General features: G+C 39.0%; 1 protein-coding gene across 5 annotated transcripts in view; it reads left to right on the plus strand.

The window, feature by feature from the left end:
* Positions 1-850: 850 nt before the first annotated feature.
* LOC137291031 (fasciclin-2-like) overlaps positions 851-18,868 on the plus strand; it is a 98,475-nt gene continuing 80,457 nt past the window's right edge. The window contains exon 1 of one of the 5 annotated variants that reach the window (XM_067822291.1): positions 851-1,054. In XM_067822291.1, coding sequence (XP_067678392.1) covers positions 1,000-1,054 — 55 coding nt within the window. In that variant the 5' untranslated portion in view covers positions 851-999. The remainder of the gene's footprint in view (positions 1,055-18,868) is intronic. The other 4 variants (XM_067822299.1, XM_067822308.1, XM_067822318.1 and 1 more) reach the window with 4 other exon arrangements.

Here is an 18,868-nt window from a genome sequence, read left to right on the forward strand (position 1 = left end):
ATTCATACCGCCCCCACCCCACACCCCATATCCCACCGACATCAACCCGCGTACGCCGTCATCGATTCCGGAATGAGTGGACGAGTGGACGATCTCACAAATGCAAGTCCCGGCAACAATCATTATCCCCCACCACGTCTTTGATAGTACTGAAATATTAGCTAATCATATGAATTAAAAACGTGACAAAGCGCAAGGGGTGGCTGTTCGACAGGCAGCAGTTCACTCTGCAACCACGACCGGACAACAGGACAGGAGGTTCGAAGCCGCATGCACGTGTATCATGTACATTTGGCTTAGTCAGCATATTAAATCCAAACATGTACGAAATTTCATGATTCTGTTGCACTACAGTATGTTCACCATGGACGTATGTGGGAGTATTTTCAGTTTGTCAATATCTCACATCAGTCAGTGTTTCATTTTCCTGTATTTATTACTCTTTCGGCATGTTTTAACATTACTTGTTAATTATAAAAAGCTAACGGTGGACCTACCTATATAAAGAAAACATCTTACTGCTGTTGTTTCTATCAATGCTACCTCGCTAAGCCAATAAAGCCTTGTGATATACATACATCATTAATATCATTATATCTACTGCTACTTTCCTGAACAATCCTGTTCACAACAAAGCCCACGTGATAACTGTCAATTCTCTCGTTTTCGACCTCACCCATCACACTTCCTGTTGGTATCCTTCCGCTACATGAACTATACCCCTGCATCAACATCTCGGGTATTTCATCAAAGATGTGCACGAATGCGGAAATTTAGTTGATATTTATCATCAATTACATCCCACCTCCAGTTCTCGTAACGGTTTATTGCGTGAACGAAAAAAAGTGCGACCGGCTTGGTAGCGCGTAGGAATATATCACGCACTTGCTCCGAGTCGGAGTAGATGGGAAGACTGTGAGTGATTATTGTGCCTAAGAGAGGGAAATAGACTACTAACAGACGTTGCTTGGTCAAGCTTGGGGAAGGACAGTGTCCAGAATGGATTTATCTATTACGCCTGTTGTGTTGTCATTGCTGCTCATAGGAATTAGCTGTGAGTATTGTGAATTAGTGGGTGATCTCTGTCAGAAGCCCAGCTTCGACATGACAGCCTTATTCAAATGATGATACCCAGGTATCGCGCGAAATTGTCACGTTTTTTGTGTGTTTTGTGTTTCTTTTGCAAAATCGTGACAGGATTACTGCTTCTATGCCTCATACACAAGGATTATAAACCATTGGAAGTATTGTCCAAGAATATTTCTGACGGAATGGCGAAAAATATCAATTATGTTGATCTATTATGTTTATGAGCAGGGTTCTGCAAAGCAGCGACAGTGCTGGTCTGAACTGACTCATCGAAGCCTGAAGCGCAGAACAACCGCTTCTCGCTTCGTATCTACCCACTTAATGTATGACTAATGTATATGAACATCGATATTTTAATTTGCATCATTTATTTATTTTCAAACCAAACGCTTTGCGATATTAAGGTCAAATTCAGTGAACAGATTTCAGAGATGTTTCATCAATGGAGGATTGGTTACCTACATGACATTTACAAAACTTTGAATTTGCGAGTAGTTTGAATTTCGTGAATGGTTGAGACACTTTTTTCGAATTTACGTCGGTTATTTTATCGATAGTGTTGCTGAGCATTGTTAATATGAATCCACAGAGATTTGCAATTAGTCCAAGGGGTGATTGGCAAGCCTTAATTGCAATTAATTTTAATTGCCTTGTGTTTTTCAGTAGCCCCTCTCATGTTGATTGGGTAATGAATTCAGCGATGTGTCTTGAAATAGAATTCGAGATCAAGGGTCATTGCTTTGGTCGAATGAGTCTGAGTAATAGTGTATGATTAGGAATTAATGCCTTTGTTCCAATCGTCCCACAAATGACATGTGGCATGCTGTACTTTTTTTAGTAATAATAAATCTATATCAAGAAAATCTTTATGAAAATCTGAAAATATTTGAAATTTATTTGGTTTCATTGTCAAGTGTCAAAATTAAATACAAGCTAAACTAGGTAAAATCTTCTCATGTTTCCATTTGTGGAAATTTCTGTCAATGATGTAGACATTTATGGTTATTTTTTGTACGGATCACAAAACTCAAAACGTATGTTTGATGCGAGAATAATTCAATTGGGGCTTTATCAATTATTTATTCTCTTGATAGGGCAACTATTGGCCCATCAGTTTACTGTTGATTATCAAATTATCTCAAGTTTGGTCATTGGTATCTATTTTTAGCAGGTCTTAGGGCATGTATGGTCATTACTTCTAAACAAGAATTTCAGGGTGCAATGTCTCTATGCTTTGTGACAGACACAACCTTTCTTTGGCATTATTATTGAATAAAGAATGTAAGAAAGATTATTTCTGTTCATAATGATTTTTATGTTTGTGAATTTTTTTAAGATTAACTGCCAATCTTTGTAACTGATTACCTGCACAAGTGTGTCTTTGAGCCGTTCCACTTCTAATGGTGATACTCATGTTTAACTCATGTTGTAGATAATTCTGCTCTGTGGGCTTCCAGTGATACCAGGATGCCATCAGCGTCTCCTGGTTTCAAGGGCCACAGGAACTGTTTCTCTGATGCTATCACCCATGACAAAGCAGTGCCATGTTTTTACTGGGCAAGATTTCCTGATAAATTTGTTATTTCTGGCTTCCCAGCTGTCGATTATGACAAGGCTCTTTGTGAGACAGGATACATTTCTTGATAAGCTGTTAGAACTCTGTGGAAATGAACATATCATGTGTTCCTAATAATGAGTTTTCATTTTTGACCACTTTACAATAGTCTCCAGTTAGAGTTTTTAGCAGTAGGATGCAAATTATTGATAAAATATAAAAACAAATAGTTCATAGGTATGTGCTAAATTGTGAGAATCTAATCACCGGAGTATAACAAGTCCTTTAAAAATATCATATGGTGAATTTTAAATGATTAATTCCTACCAACTACTGTCTCTAAGGACTAAATTGATTGTCTACAAATAAAACCTATGAGACTAAATGTTCAAGCAGCTTGCATATGAATGGCATGAACTGTCATCCAGCCGTAGATTGAGCTGATACTGTTTTATTGCTGTCCACACAGACAATAAGCATTGTCCTCAGCTTCATGACATCACCAGCCTCCCGTGGAGCCTTCATCAATGGAGGCCACAGCAGAATAGTAGTTCTACCATCGCCAGTAGTAATCGTAAACCAGAGGTAATCACCTCCACTACACAGCCGCTGGGACTAAATACACAGTCAGACCGAATTTTTACCTACAGCTAAGTGTGGGACTGCTTCTGGCCATCCTGGCTTCAGATAACAGCTCGGGAAAAATAAGTGTAAAATGGATGAGGATGAATTTGGTACAAAATTAGATGGGCCTTTTTTGAGTGTAGCCTCATGGCTGGCGTTTGTGGAGTATTGATTGTGTCATTATCTTCGAGTCTCATGCATCGGAAATGGACCTCTTTAAGAGCACACATTATTTTATTCCTATGAATATTCAGAGGTTGTGGTCACAGTTTCATTGCGGGACCATATAGTTTTACAAATGTTGCATATTTTTTAAATGAAGCCAATAGTTGTCTTGACACCATGACACGTCTTGTGTGTTCGTGTTATACCACAACAGCTCAGTAGATTATTCCTTGTGGAAACTGTGAACTTAACACACAAACACAAGCTGGTCGATTTTAGCCTGAACCATATTCAAGTTTAAGTAGCATCCCAATTTTCCTGTCATTATCAAAGTTCAAACATAAAATATACAACTCCACATTGCGGTCGAAATGTCAGTGTCCGTGTTACTGGGACCGGCACAATTGACAGGTGTAATCATCTTTAATCCAAACCTTCATCCTAGGTTCGGCTGCTGGTGGTAGGAGCTTAGTGGATAACATCACATGTTGGTTGTTACTGCTGTAAGAGATCCAGGGCTAATATTTGTATTTAGGCAGGGCGGAGGGGAGACCACATTGTTGTGTCAGCCTACAATGACCAATACATTCAGTTAGGTCCGCTGATGCAAGTTTGATAGGAAAAAATAAAATGCTTTAGCATCCAATGGTGTGACTTTGAATTGGAGTTACTGAAGGTGTTTCACGAAAAATACTCTTTTTCGCTCAAAAGTAGAGACATTATTTTGCAAACATTCTAAGGCCTGTCTTGTATTGTTAGTTTGGCTAGACAAAACATGTCAGTTTTTCTGAAATGTGTGAACTTTGTATGTGTTATCAGTATTGTATTTATGGAGGAAAGTCAAGGGTCTTGTCATAGTGCTATTGTTCATAGTGACAGAGATTGAGGCAATCAGTAATACAGGACCCTTACAGTTTTAGGCAGTCTGACCAGATAGCATGGCATTTAGTGCTTTCAAAATTGTTGATCAGAGGCTATGTCAGGTTTTTGAAAATCATAATGATAAAATTGGGTCATGAGTGATGTATTTTCCCGATCACTATTTATCACATGTAGAATAACATACACTTGAGCATGTGTTATATCCAACACAACCGGTGTTTGGATGGAAATAGCTAGACTTTGGAGGAAACTCTTCCTGAGAAAACTGGATATATGTAAGCCTGAAAGCTGATGACCATGATGACAATCTACTATGGTATTGTTTAGACTGGTTGTCAAAGCTGATGAGAGAGAAACAGTGTGTCCATTTTTCACGCATCTTACATGGACAACTATTTCGGTTCATGGCCTGTCTTGTTATTTAGCCATATCAACTGGCATACCATTTTACATCTTCACACATTGCAGATACCTATTTCAGTTCTCCCAGCTCCAAGACTGGTGTCAGGGTGTGTTGATATGAGCTTCATCCTACAGTATTCCCCCCCTCTCCCCCGAAAGGTTTTGTATGAGTGCGTGCAGAAATAAAAGTATAGATATGTAGTTCAGATCTTTTGCGCAGGATACTTTAATTATGAATCATTTCATAATTTATTGGGTTTTTTTTGGGTATGTTGCTGTTTTAAGGTACTTTTTGAAATTAAGTAGATTAGAATCTATGCTTTCAAAACATGCATGCAAATTATTTTCTGCGTGTTTTTATTATTTTGTAATGTGAAAAATGTATGTTCTGCGTTGACACAAACACTGTCCCAACGACATGCTTAGCATGTTGAATTATCATTGGCTTATTACTTTCACAATTTCTTTTACATTTCATATCCAGTAATGTGTCACGAGACAGATGTCATCAGTACATGGTCATGAATTTAATATCTTTTAACATTTATGATGACAGACCAAAATGAAAATAGCCTAAACCCAGCATCTGTAAAAGATATAGGTAGTAATTTCATTCATTAGCTTAGGGTGCAAGTTTCACTTTCTCAGGAATTCCTTATCTGTTATATTGAGAGGAGAGGTTGCTTCAGTGAAGTTCCTCATTCCAACTGCCATGAAGGATTTCACTTCAGTGAAATCAGCTGTGCTAGACATTGAGAAAATATGTAGTCTGGCACGTGTCAGTGCCCTGTAGTGTGTCCTGCATTAGTTCCGCCATGCTAGTGCATGTGTGTCCCTCGCACAAGCACCGTCTCCTCTGACACAGGAAACAGAAGGTAGATTGTGTTGTCTGTTTCTGCAGGGGCAAGAGTGATGCCTGTCATGTGAGGCCTTCTCAGCTGATGCTGTTGTACATTTATCGTAGACTGTGTAGTCTGTTTTCATGGACAGAGGAGTGATGCTGGTGGTGTGGAAGCCGTCACAGATGATGGTGTTGTACATTTGTCTGGGGCTGCAAACACATGGTTCATGTCTGAGACTTAAATAGGTCTTCCTGTCCAAACTGTTCCAGATACATGAAATACCGTCTTTACAATAAAAACAGGTTGCCTTCATGCATCGGATACAACCAACTGCTACATGAAAGACTTCTAAAATCATGCTCTACTTCTAGTCAGTGGCTACTAAATTGTTACAAGGGCATTTATAAATCCAATGATAGTAGCCTCACTAGCTATAAGCATAGGTAAGGTATAACTTGGAAGAGTGCTCACATATTCGTTTTTGCAACAAATTAGTAGTGAATAGAACTAATAGAAAAGAATGAAAACAGTAAAGATTTTTGCTTTGTTGAATGAGTGTGTGACTTTAGTTTTATGCTGCACTCAGCAATATTCCAGCTATATGGCGGCAGATTGTAAATTATCAAGTCTGGACCAGAGAATTCAGTGATCAACAGCATGAGCGTCGATCTGTGCATTTGGGAACCGATGACATGTGTCAACCAAGTCAGCAATCCTGACCACCAGATCCTTTTAATCGCCTCTTACCACAAGCACAGTCGCCTTTTATGATAAGCATGGGTTGCTGAAGGCCTATTATACCCTGGACCTTCACAGGACTGTTTGTTGAAACAGTACTACCAACACATGGACTGGTCATCATAATTGGTGTAAGTGTTTATGGCCAGGGGATCATATCTGATGTACCTTTTGATCCAGTTTGCTGACATCTGTAGAATTCAGTGTCATAGATAAAAATGATACAGTTAAATGGGAAATTTGACATCAAATTGCAGGTTTTCTTGTCCCTTGAATTGTGCTGAAACTGGTATCTTAGTAACCATGCTGACAGATCTTAGTCCCAGCTTTGTGTATAAAAGTATCCTTTATCATTGAAAACATGCCTCTCAAAGTTTGTGTCATGCTTATATTTTTCTTGCTGGTTATTGGAAGACTGGCAAGTGTTGGGATACGCTTAAGTAAAGTGTGTGAAGCTGCCATGATATTGCTGGAATATTGCTTAAAAAAGTGATGTAAAACTCAACCCTAAGGAATCTCTCTCATACACTCTCTATCACTGACTCACTCACGGAATTGCCAAGAGAGATTTCATGTCTATTGGTTTTCATTAGAGTTGTGACGATTAATCGATGCACAAGTTATCGCGATTCAAGAGCTGCACGATACGATACATCGATACGATTGTCGTGTATCGATTCAACACAATACTTACATACTTAACAGTCTACGAAAACACCGTCTCCCCTTCTATTTAGATTTTCGTGGAAAATATTGCCATGGACATGCTCCGACTGAGATAATTTTCACAAATTTATGTTGTTATCTGTGCAAAGAAGCCAGTTGTGCCAATGTTGATCCCTGCTGTTCCATTTTTTGGGGAAAACGCTACTTTACTGACACATGCTAAACATTTTTAATAAAATGTCTTTCATGATGACATGTTTTATTTTTCTTGGGAGAAGAATACCTTCCCTGAAATGATAACATAACAGCACATTATTTCCAGGACTTTTATTTTTCTGTATACAAGGACAAAATATTGTGATATGTATCGTATGTATCGGACTACCAGTATCGTGATACGTATTGTATCGTGGCATGGGCGTATCGTCACAACTCTAGTTTTCATGGATATTGAATGGTTGTCTTCAAAAGTGTTGGACTTATTAATACTAAGTAATACTTAGTAATACTAATAATAGAAGAATGTCCTGTCATAAGCTGATGGTATTATGAACAATCCCTAATGCTATTTGTCTCCAGCAAAATCACTGCTGAAAGAAATTCCACAGACTGCTTCCCCAAACTAATTGAACACCACTTCACTCTCAGTGATAGTTGTCCAAACTTTAGATGATGTTTTATCTAGTTGACTCTCAGATAATTTACACAGTAAATGTTTGCTTGGTGTCATAATCTAGTAGTAATTCGTATCTGTGGCATAATGACTGTATTCCGTAACAGCAAATGCGGCACATAGCGTACATGCCTTGTTAGATTGCTAATCAGAACTCTGAGCAGGACATAGGGAAAGGCTAATTATACATAACAGATGATAATCGGGATGAGTTCTAACTAGTAGCAATTACAGGATGTTGACCCTAATCGGACTATCTTGCCCAGAATCTGGTGTGGCATGTTGCCAGGGAGTGATATTTTTTGGCATTTTGTCAATGCTGATTTGGTTTGAACAGGATGCAATTATCAGTATTTGTGTGATTTATTGATTTCAATAACTTCCTCATATTGATTGATTTCAATAATTTTCAATAAATTATGGCATTTTGTGTGTTTTTAGGTTTTGAAAGACATTGTTGTTTTAAAGACAGATGGCACTGTTGACATTGTAATGGTGGCACACAGATTGTATTTTGTTAACTGTAAAGTGCAGATTGTGTTCTGCGATCTGTTGAAGTGGAATGCTCATCAAGAGAGAAAAGAATAGATAGGAAAAACGCAAGAAAAAAGCTGAGTGATCAGCAGCAGAAATTGGAGCATTTAAAAATGAAAAATGGTATTTCCTATCACAATTAAACACTCTTGGTGTTTGTTTTGGTTATTTCATATTTCTTAAAACTTATGTTTGTCTACAGTCCATTGAGACCAAATTTGGAATAGACTAAAGTCTGTTTTATTTATTTATTTATTTTTTTCATAATGTCAGGGTGTACATTTTTGTATTGTGTGCCTGTAGCTGAAACTATTCAGTGATAGGAAACAGAAAACCTGTTATATTTTTTGGCATATTATTAATAGTAAAATGAAAAGATATGCTGTGGAGTAGGTTTGCATAACTGAAGCTCCAGCCTAACAAAAGCCACTCCAACAGGCAGGCAAGGATTTGACAAAAATATTACATAACAACTGGCGTTCATGTTGAACCATACCCTTACGTCACACCAGCACTGCAACAATTACGTGTAATTAATGATTAATCAGATTTGGACCAAATAATCCAGTGATCGATGACATGAGCTTCCATCTACACTATGAGAAATAAAGGCTCAACCAACTCCGCAGGCCTGAGCACTCGATCCCATTGGTCACAACGTGACAAGCATGAGCTGCTGAAGACCAATTACAACCCGGATCTTCACGTGGTGGAGAAAAATTGTAGTGATTTCTTAGCCTTGTGATCTCTCAGAAATTCGAGAGAGAGTTCCACTCAGGAGATGAGACTTGTGTAACAATCAATAGCGAGGCAGTCTCTGTGTAGCCAGGGTGTGCAGACCTGACTCTGCTAGGCCAGCTCAGAACAAAAGGTTGTCTGGGAGGCTGTGTTTCACTCCATACACAGCTCGCTTTCAATGAAAAGACATCCATGTGGAATTTTTATCATCCCTATGGAAGACTCCAATTTAATTAAAACTTGATTCTACTCTCTGTTTTTAATGTCTCAAGAAATATTTAGTAGGCAGAAGTAGTGTGTATGTAGGATTAGTCTAGTTAGCTGCAAAATTGGGGGAAAAAAATCAAAATTATGTTGACTGGAATTGGAATTTTTAAAAAATAATGTTCTTCTCGTGTTTACATTGAAATGAAGCATTACAGTGAGTGTGATAGTGAATGTGTTAGTGTTTACGCCACATTAAGCAATATTCCAGCAATGTCATGGCAAGAGGTGGAGGGGGATGTGGAATGTCATGGTGTCAGGAGAAAGGGGGGCTGGTACCACAAATGGCCTTCACACATTGTACCCCAGTGGGGAATTCAACCTGGGTCTTATGCTTGATTAGTGAAAGCTTGAACCACTAGGCTACCCAGCTGCCATTCAGCATGACAGTGTTAACATAAGCATTAAAACCTGATAATGTTTTCTGGATAAAAGTAAGTTAACTGTTCAATGCCACAACATAAATTGTATTTGTTACTTAAGTTTAGAGCTGCACATTGGCCTTTTAGCTGGTCAAGATATATCGTGGATCTGTGAATGATGAATGTTTTTGTTGCGATACGAGCTTGCATGCTTTTGATCATTAGCAGACATTGGTGGACACCACAATCACTAATCAGTCGGATTCAGAGAGACAGATAGATGTGAGCCTTGAAGCAAGACCCTCATTAATGACGAACAAATGGCCAGGCTTGAGGACTGATGGGCTAGAATGCCTGTGAAAGACTGATAATCAGTGTCCCCCCTTGTGACCCACACTAGCGCACATGACTGCTTTACAGTTTTGACAAATCAAGTGGAGATAAGAATTTCTTGCACTTATTCTTCTGGCCAAACTAAACACTGTGTTCTAAATTAATAGATGGTATTGGATTTGGATATCATGTTTAGTCTTGAATCTTTGGAATCAAAATATTTCCTTTGATTTTGAGCTTAACAAAGTCCTTTCTGATGCTTATATATGGAGTTTGTAGTTTGAAATTTGCCAAGTGTTTTTCTGTTAATGGTTTTAAGTATCAAATACTTTCATGAAGTTAAAAAAAATGGTAAAATTGTTTTGAGCAGGATTTTTTATGATCTGGGGCTAATTTGATTGATTGTCAGTTGAGGGAAAACACACAAAGTTGGCCTGATTTTAGTGCATATTGGCAATATACATGGAAAAATGGGCAGCACCTGTTCAGTTTTATGGTTGTATTTTGAAGAAAAAAAACTTCCTTGTTCAGATTTTATTCTTTTTCTGAATGTTAGATTTTCAAGGTCATTCATTGCCTACAACAACAAGCAAGAGAAAATTTTTATTGTTTTTATTGTGTTTTATGATGAAGTTTAAAAGGTCTGACAGTGGTGGGTCATTTTGTTTTTCATTCACTTAGTGACCTTTGTGCTGCCGTACTAAGTGATCTTTGTTCAGTGTCAGTGAGCAGTTTGTGCCGCTGTACTAGTGATCTTCGCGCTAGAGTAATTGTAGGTCCCATACCTTGACATGGAATTGTGGCAGTTTCCTTGCATTTCGAAATGGTGGCTAGCAGTATGAAATCGCCCGGGATCATGTTTTTGTAGACTAACAACTAGTCTCTGAAATGACACACTTTCTAGACTTGAGTAGGCTTTCTTGGATATATTTGCTTCAGGGTCTGTACAGCCTTATGTTTTTGCAAAGTAAAGAAAGTTCAGGACAGTGTTAAAGTATGGGAGGTAAAGTTAACCTTAGTAAAGAATGCTTTGTGAAAGGAGCACCATGGTGACGTTCTACTATGCGGTTGAAGTGGTGTGGTGAGCATTCTTATACCTTAACATATACCCAAGGTTGTTTTGTAGAACAGCACTCAGGACTGTAAGCATTGTAGATCAGAAAGTCACTAAATTCATTTCAATAGACACTGATTTGGAAGGCAGTCACTATTTTCCTGAAAACCGGTAATTCAGCGATCGTTCACTGGGTCGGCTTCAGGTCACAACAGGAATAAATTCTCATCATTGCCCTTGTTGTTTTTAAGCAGCTTGTTCTAACAGGCGGCAAATTGGATTCCTTTGAGCCAGTGGGCAGTCCAGTCATGGCTGATTTGCTGGAGGTGAGTGTTACAGCCATATGCTCTGAATTACCACTGCCATGGCAGCTGAGTGCGAGCCAAGGGCTGATGGTGAAAGATAAACTGACTACCTGCAAACTGTTTATTGTTGGCCGAACAATAATGTATAATGGTACACTGCATGTCAAGCTGATGAGGTGAGATGGTGTGGCTATCACCCAGGATGAAGATCCTTTGTTGATAATGATGCTGGGTTTGTTTGAAGTAAATGCATTCAATAGGATGCGTATGGGAATTACTTCGTTGGTCGTCTGTGTGGATTCATGTAATTAATTAAGAGGGTTTGTATTTTGTCTAATGATGTACTGGGCAATGTGCCATGTCTACGGTGGTGAATATGTCCAGTTTTTTTTCTGAAGATGTTGCTCAGCAAGACTCATTTCAAGTGTGTTTGGCCTCCATGTTCATCGGGATCACTAGCAGGTGAGATGATTACAAATGGTGCCCTACAGAGGGGGGAATTAAAAGACATGCAGTTAGAAAACTATTTCTATTACAATGCAATCAGAGAACTAAGCCTTGTGATTATGGAATAATTTGATTTTTGAAGAAAAACGTCTTGTCCCACCAGTTTCAGCCAGGAGGTCCAACCATGTGCATCCCTGCTTCAGTAACCCAAAGTTTGACTAGTCCATATACTACCAGATGAAAACAGGAGATGCTAAAGACGCCTTTTGAATTGTTGCTAGACAAAACTTGTTCATGTAGACTTTTGTTAGTCAGCTCTAAATTACCAGTGACCATGTGTATCCTTGCCTTTGAAGAACATAGAGATTTAGGCTTTGCCTAGATTTAAATACCTCCACAGGGCGGTAAGGACTTGCTTTTCTAGAACATGTCATTGTCACCAAGTTATAAGGCTCCATAGGCCACTTCAAGGTCACCTCATTATTGAGCATTGAGGTGAGATAACCATTCTCTTGATTAATCGTTGGTAATGGAGCAGACCGTGGATGATGTAACTGAACTTAAGTATCCCAGTATGAATCCTTGATACTAACTGTTCTGGCTGTGGGTTAGACAAACAGCTCAGTTGACAGAAGCCTGATAGGGGGTATGGTTGTTTATCCAACAGAGGGAAGAACGATATGGGTCAGGCTTCTCATGGCCTGAACATTGGTCAAGCATGGTGAGGTTGTGTACCCCCCTGGGGGATGAACAGGACTCAACAGATAGGATTCAAGCTTGAATATGATAGTGCATGTGCAATAAGTGTATGAGTAAGTCTACGGCCCCAAAATATCCAAACTCATTTTCAACTGTCTGTTTGTGTAGATTCTAAAACTTAGATGGTTAAGGGCTTGCTTCATGTAGACAGAAGTGAACATATTTGGATGTGGATTAAAGACACATGCCTGAAGTCCTAGACTGGTGTGGCATCCAAGCTGTGTTTACTGGACAGCCTCCAGGTAGAAATGAGCAAGGCTACTCATTAACATCCTCCATGGTACTGATATGATAAGGGTCTGACTTTTTGTATGAATTATTATTCTAAGATAGTACATTCCTTCAGCAGCAGGGATGATAGCAAGACATATACCCTGCACTGTCTAGTTGGTTAACAGATATATCCCCTTTACTGACTACATGGATAACAGACGTGTACCCGTATACCCTCCACTGTCTGCATGAATAACAGACAAATACCCTCCACTGTCTACATGGCTAACAAACTGTTGCCCTTCACTGTCTATATGGGTAACAGATGTATGCTTTCCACTGTTTATATGGATAACAAATGTATACCCTTCAGAAACTACATGAATAACCGGCGTATACCCTTTATTGTCTACTTGGGTAACAGACATTAAGCCCCATTGTCTGCATGGATAATAGGACATATCCCCGTCACTAACTACATGGATAAAAGGACGTATCCTATTCACTTTCTACATGGATAACAGGATGTATATCTTTCACTTTCTACATGGATTACAGGACGTATACTAAACATATACCTTTCACTGTTTACATAGATGACAACAGGACGTATACCCTCCACTGTCTACATGGATAACAGGATTTATTCCCTCCACTGACTGTGTGGATAACAGGGCATATCATGATTTATGTTGTTTCTTCAGATGAATTCATGTAAATGTTTCTGCTTAACTGGAGTGAAGTGTGTTTAATGGTACGGATGCATGCAATGGCAGTGATGGACACACAGAAGAGCAACTCGACAGTTAAATGTTAACTTGGAGTTGCTCCAGGGCTGTATGAATTCTGAAGGCTTGTACATGGCAACACCCCACTGTTGCAGAATTATTGCTGCTATAAATGTGGATGTGTGATACCCATGTCAGGCACCATCAAAGTTGACAATTAGCTTTAAGATTTCCAGCAAATGTTCTGTGTATACGAACATAAGAAAAAATTTGCCCTGAATGGTGAACAGAATTACTGACTAGGCATTCAGCAATAATTACTGTAAATCATGAAATTTTTGCGAGCATGATATTTTTCTGTATTTTGCAAATGATTTGAGGTAGCAAAAGTATCATGATGTAATTTGAAGGTCAAGCACAGTAAACAATCATTATGATTCATTAGTTCATGTAACTTGGTATGAAGCAACCACAAATCTGGAAAATATACGAACTCCCTCACCGACTCATCTTTTAACATTGTTTTGAGAATATTCATTCAGCCTCTGCATACCAAGCATATAGGTTTACAAAACAATCGTAAGGTAATATTATCCTAACCACCTTGTGAACTAGTAAAAATAAGACTGTGTTGCACACTGGCAGATCACTGTAACATTAGCTCCGCTCGTGGGGAATTTTACCTTCTATTTCGTTTTGGTCTGTTGGCACCTTTGAAAGCGATGTTACCACAGTCAGCAAGAACATGAAGACAGTTCTTGATTCATGGTATTCCTTTGAATACATGTGAAAGAGATGGTACATATTTGGTTTCTTCTGTTGGGAGTAAAACTGAACTCTCTCATGAGTGACAAAGTGTGAAGCATGAATTAGCACCAGTTCTCTTTTTCCAAGTAGGATCTGAAGGGTATGTATTACATGAGGCACTTCAGGTAAGTGGACAGGTGCTAAACTTCTCCCCTGGCTTTGGTCAGTACCATCAGACGCTATTCAATCAGGAGGGATTCAACCACTCGGAATCAGTCCCAGACCCAGAAGAATGCTATTGTCTGATCCTAGATACACATCAGATTACCTCCAGCTGGGCCACATTCCTGCCACCGGTCAAGAGTAACTGTCCAGGACAGCTAAGTGCTCACACATGCGGTCAGCTCCTACTGCTGCCAGATCCTATCACAGCTAAACCAAACAGATTGTCTTCTAGAGACAACATACTACATTGAGGCAGAGTGTCCATGGGCACACTGATGGTGAGGAGATACGAGACAATACTGACCAGGGTATAAGACTCATATCGGGATTAACTTTAGGTATTTACTTTTTGTGGTGAAGCCAGGCATCAGTGGTCCGTCTCGTGATGAGGGCTGTTCAACAGCTTTATCACAAAGCCCCTGAAATATGAAGTGGATTAGTGTCATTTTAGAGTGGTCAGTTGTTAAGCTTTGACCAAATATTCTCCCACACAACAAGAGAGACCATTCTGTTTATGTTGCTAGATTTTCAGAGTCTGACAATTTACCTCTTTTTTACAGAAGTCATTTAAATGGGAGAAAATAATGATGTGTTTACTTTTGAAAATTCTTGAACACACTCAAGTTTTTAAGCAGAGAAAGTCACAAACTTTTGGTAAGAGTGTTAAAAACTAAGTTGGATCGAGGATGGGATTGTAATTACATGAAAATTTTTGTATCCAAATTTGAAGTATCACAATATATTGGTTCATAAACTTTGGTCGTTACCTATGTGCAAGTAAAAGTATCTTTGTATACCTGGAATTTAATGCAGCATTTGTACTCTGGTTTAATTATTAATTTACAAAGAATTTAATCAAAAACCAATTCTTGAATTTCTGTGATTATTTTGTGATACCTTCTTTGAAAAGCATTTTAGAAGGTGTTTAGATGAAGAAAAACCAAGTTCTATGGGTAGTCAACTTCTTTATTGCATTGGATGCGACGTTTCGATGCAGGTACTAACACCGTTATCGAGCAAGTGATGTTAACAATGACAGTACCTGCACCGAAACATTGCACCCAATGCAGTAAAGAAGCTGACTATCCATAGAACTTGGTTTTCCTTCCCTTTAATTTGTGATAGGTCTGAATATTCACAAAACACTTTCACAGCGAGAAATTGCTGAGTGAGCACCCCAAAATAACAAGAGCTGTGCTTTTGGATATACCGGTATGTTAGACGGATGCTTAGTGTCCGAATCCATACAATTTTCATAGCAACAAATAAACCCATTTGAATTGAAAAGACGCCTTGGTCATCTTAGAAAATTTAGAGGAAATGTAGACTTGCTTCATCTGGGGCTTTAGGAGGGCTAGACAGTAGTGAAAACAATGTGGTGCAGGGACTGAGAGACAGACCTCTATTAGGATGTTTCCCCAGTTTATCAGCTTTAGCCAACTGATATAAGTCTTAGTAAATGATAAGATGGCGAGTTAGTGGTTGCCATGGACACTGAGACTCCAGAGATGGGGCCCACTGACCTGTTAATCCCACTTATATAGTCAGTGACTTGTTAAGTAGAGTCTGACAGTTGGATTTCCATGGCAGACACGTTGTGAAGACACATATCTTGAAAGTCAGATTGGGAATTTGCATGGCTGTTCTGACATGATTGTGTTGAGATCTGTATCCCAGCGACCATCTTAAATCCTACACCTTGGATATCTGATCATTGGATGGCTTTTAACTCCAAGTTCGACTGGGTCTTTATGTGGCTGTTCTGACATGATGGTGTTGAGATCTGTATCCCAGCAACCATCTTAAATGCTACACCTTGGATATCTGATCATTGGATGGCTTTTAACATCAAAGTTAGATTGGGTCTTTGCATGGCTGTTCTGACAGAATGCAGATCTCAACACCACCATATTGACTCACATCACCCACCCACCGTCAGCATCTGTTTGCTTGTCCACTCCAAGTTTGATTTTAGTTTTTACTTGGCTCTCTTCACACTATGGTGTTGAGATCTGTATCTCCGTCACCAGCTCACTTTTCATGCCTCAGGTCTCTTAACATTGGCCACCTCTCAACTCCAAGTTAGGGTGGCTCTTTGCAAAGCAGTTAAAGTCTGTTTTTCATGTTAAAATTTTGGGTACTGTACCACCTTGCACCTTCCACATGCTGCAGTAGGGCATTTTACTTCTTCTGTGACAAGATGACCTGACAGGATATTCTATCATAGTCCCTGACCTACGTTATTTGTATTTGTATTTGCCTTGAAGTTTTGTAAATGTAGACCTACAAAATATAGAAAATAGTTCAAACAGAAATTAAAACAATCCTTTCATTTGAAGCAGAGACAGTATGAACTCTCTTGGGCTCCTTGTAATTTACTGTCTGAGGTCAGACTTTCCAGTTTGAAATAACTGAAGGTCGACTTGTCATTTGAAGTGATACCCTTAGATAGTTATCATCGATGTCAGATGAGATTATTCAGGAGTGACCGGTCCCACCACTCCGGTAGAGGCTCTCCTAACAGTATTGGCATCCAAGTGTAAAATTTCAAAAAGTGACCAGATGAAGCGCTTCAGCATAGGTCGTGACAGAATCAGGCATTGACAGGATGCAAATTCCTGCGTCCTATGCACATAAAGTTGTCAAAGGACACAACGAAATAGGTAAGCGCGTCCACAGGGATGCAGAAAAAATTCTTTTTGAAATGTTGATCAAGTAACAGTGTTATGATATCATTTTGTGGTTTAATTATTATGATGATCATGATACACAATACAATAACAGTAACTGAATTGCAACAATATTATAACATAGTATTAATGATAATATCTAAGTGTCTGTTTAAAGTCCAGGATCCCTGAAAATTAAGAGTCCCAGGGACCCTCAAATACAGGACTCAAGGTTAATCCCAGCAGAATCTTTCTAATTTTTGCCCAATGTTTTTACATCTATGTTTGCTTCCTTCACGCAGAACACCAGAAGTTGTTCTGCTTCATTTGAGGAGAAGTCTATCCAACTGCTCCATGGCATGTTTGGTAGTTAACTGCATGTTAAAGTCTGTACATATTCTCCATGGTGAACGATCATGGGAAGCAATTGGAGGGGAGGAGAGTGAGGGTGGAGGAGGAAGCTAATTGTCTGTCTCATAAATCAGTCTGTAAAGCGAGTAGGAGATTCCCCTCTGCCTGCTCCAGCTTACCCTATCCCTTGCTGCTAACTACCATGCATGTATCTGGTGCCTGCTCCACCCATCCCTCGACCTCTGCCCTCCTCCCCATTCACCTCAGATAACCCTTCCTCCTTGTCAGTGGAAGAGTTGTCCTGTCTGATTCCTCTCAGTCCAGAGCAACATTATTATGACCTTCCCTACAACGCTGAAGCCCTAAGTGAAGGAAGTCTATACTACCTCAGGTATTCTTGTCTCCCTGGTCTTTTTTTAAAAATTTAAATGGGTTTGTTTGTTACAATTAAAATTATATACATTCAGAGACTAAGCGTTAGTCAAAGACAGGAGAGACTATTTGTACAGGACACAATCAGGTGCTGAATCTCACATCTTTCTGGGCCCCTTTTCAAGTATTTGGTACTATCAAAATTGTATACAAACAGAGACTAAGCAGTAGTGCATCTCCGCCCGAAACTCACTACTTTCGTTTGTAACTGGCTCTTTCTCCATTTGGAATGATCGAAATCTCCATGGGGGTTCATTTTCGATTTAAATTGAGCTGTCTGAATCTGTCTGTATTAATCGTTTTAAAAGACATCATAGAGATACAAAGAGATGCGCAGAGAACTTTGGTTCAAACAGTCTTGTGTGCTGAAATTTCCATACTGTAAATTCTTGAATTTTATCTTCTGAAAAATCAAATACACCAGGTGAACTTGACATATGTCTTGGCAGTAAAACCGAGTATCTTTCTATTCTAAAATTTCCACATGGTTCTTAAGTGTAACTGTAAACCTAAATACTTGATCGTTGACTGATGAAGAAAGTAGCTGTTTTCAGATGCTTACATTATGGACTAAGGGGAAGTGGACGATAAAGTGATCGTAACCATACACTTCACACTTAAGACAAAAGTACAAGCACTTAGATGATTGTAAGCCCCATAATAACATAGACTGATGACAATTGTATCATGTAATTCCAATACTTTTAATATAGTCTTACGACAGCTGAAGACACCTTGGTAATTGTAAATACCATACCTAAACACTTATTACAATCTTAGTGCTAAGATCACTCGTTTTCTTTGGCATTTTTTATCCTGAACAATTTATTGAGGAGTCCATTAATTTTGAGAGTGTCAGGGTATAGAGAACTTAGCTGAAAGCAACTTTTATCTCAGATGTGTAGAAGACAGTTTGGCTTTTAAAGTTCCATTTCAGTGCAGCATTGATGAGATCCACCATTAGATTATTTGAGACTTGTTCCAGGCAGGAAATTGATTTGTAACTTACGACTTGCTCAGTGTTATAATGGCCCTAGTCCCTTGTGACATGGGAGTGCTGGTCTTGGTAGA

Source organism: Haliotis asinina, chromosome 1, assembly GCF_037392515.1.
Source record: "Haliotis asinina isolate JCU_RB_2024 chromosome 1, JCU_Hal_asi_v2, whole genome shotgun sequence".
In the NCBI taxonomy this organism is placed as follows: domain Eukaryota; kingdom Metazoa; phylum Mollusca; class Gastropoda; order Lepetellida; family Haliotidae; genus Haliotis; species Haliotis asinina.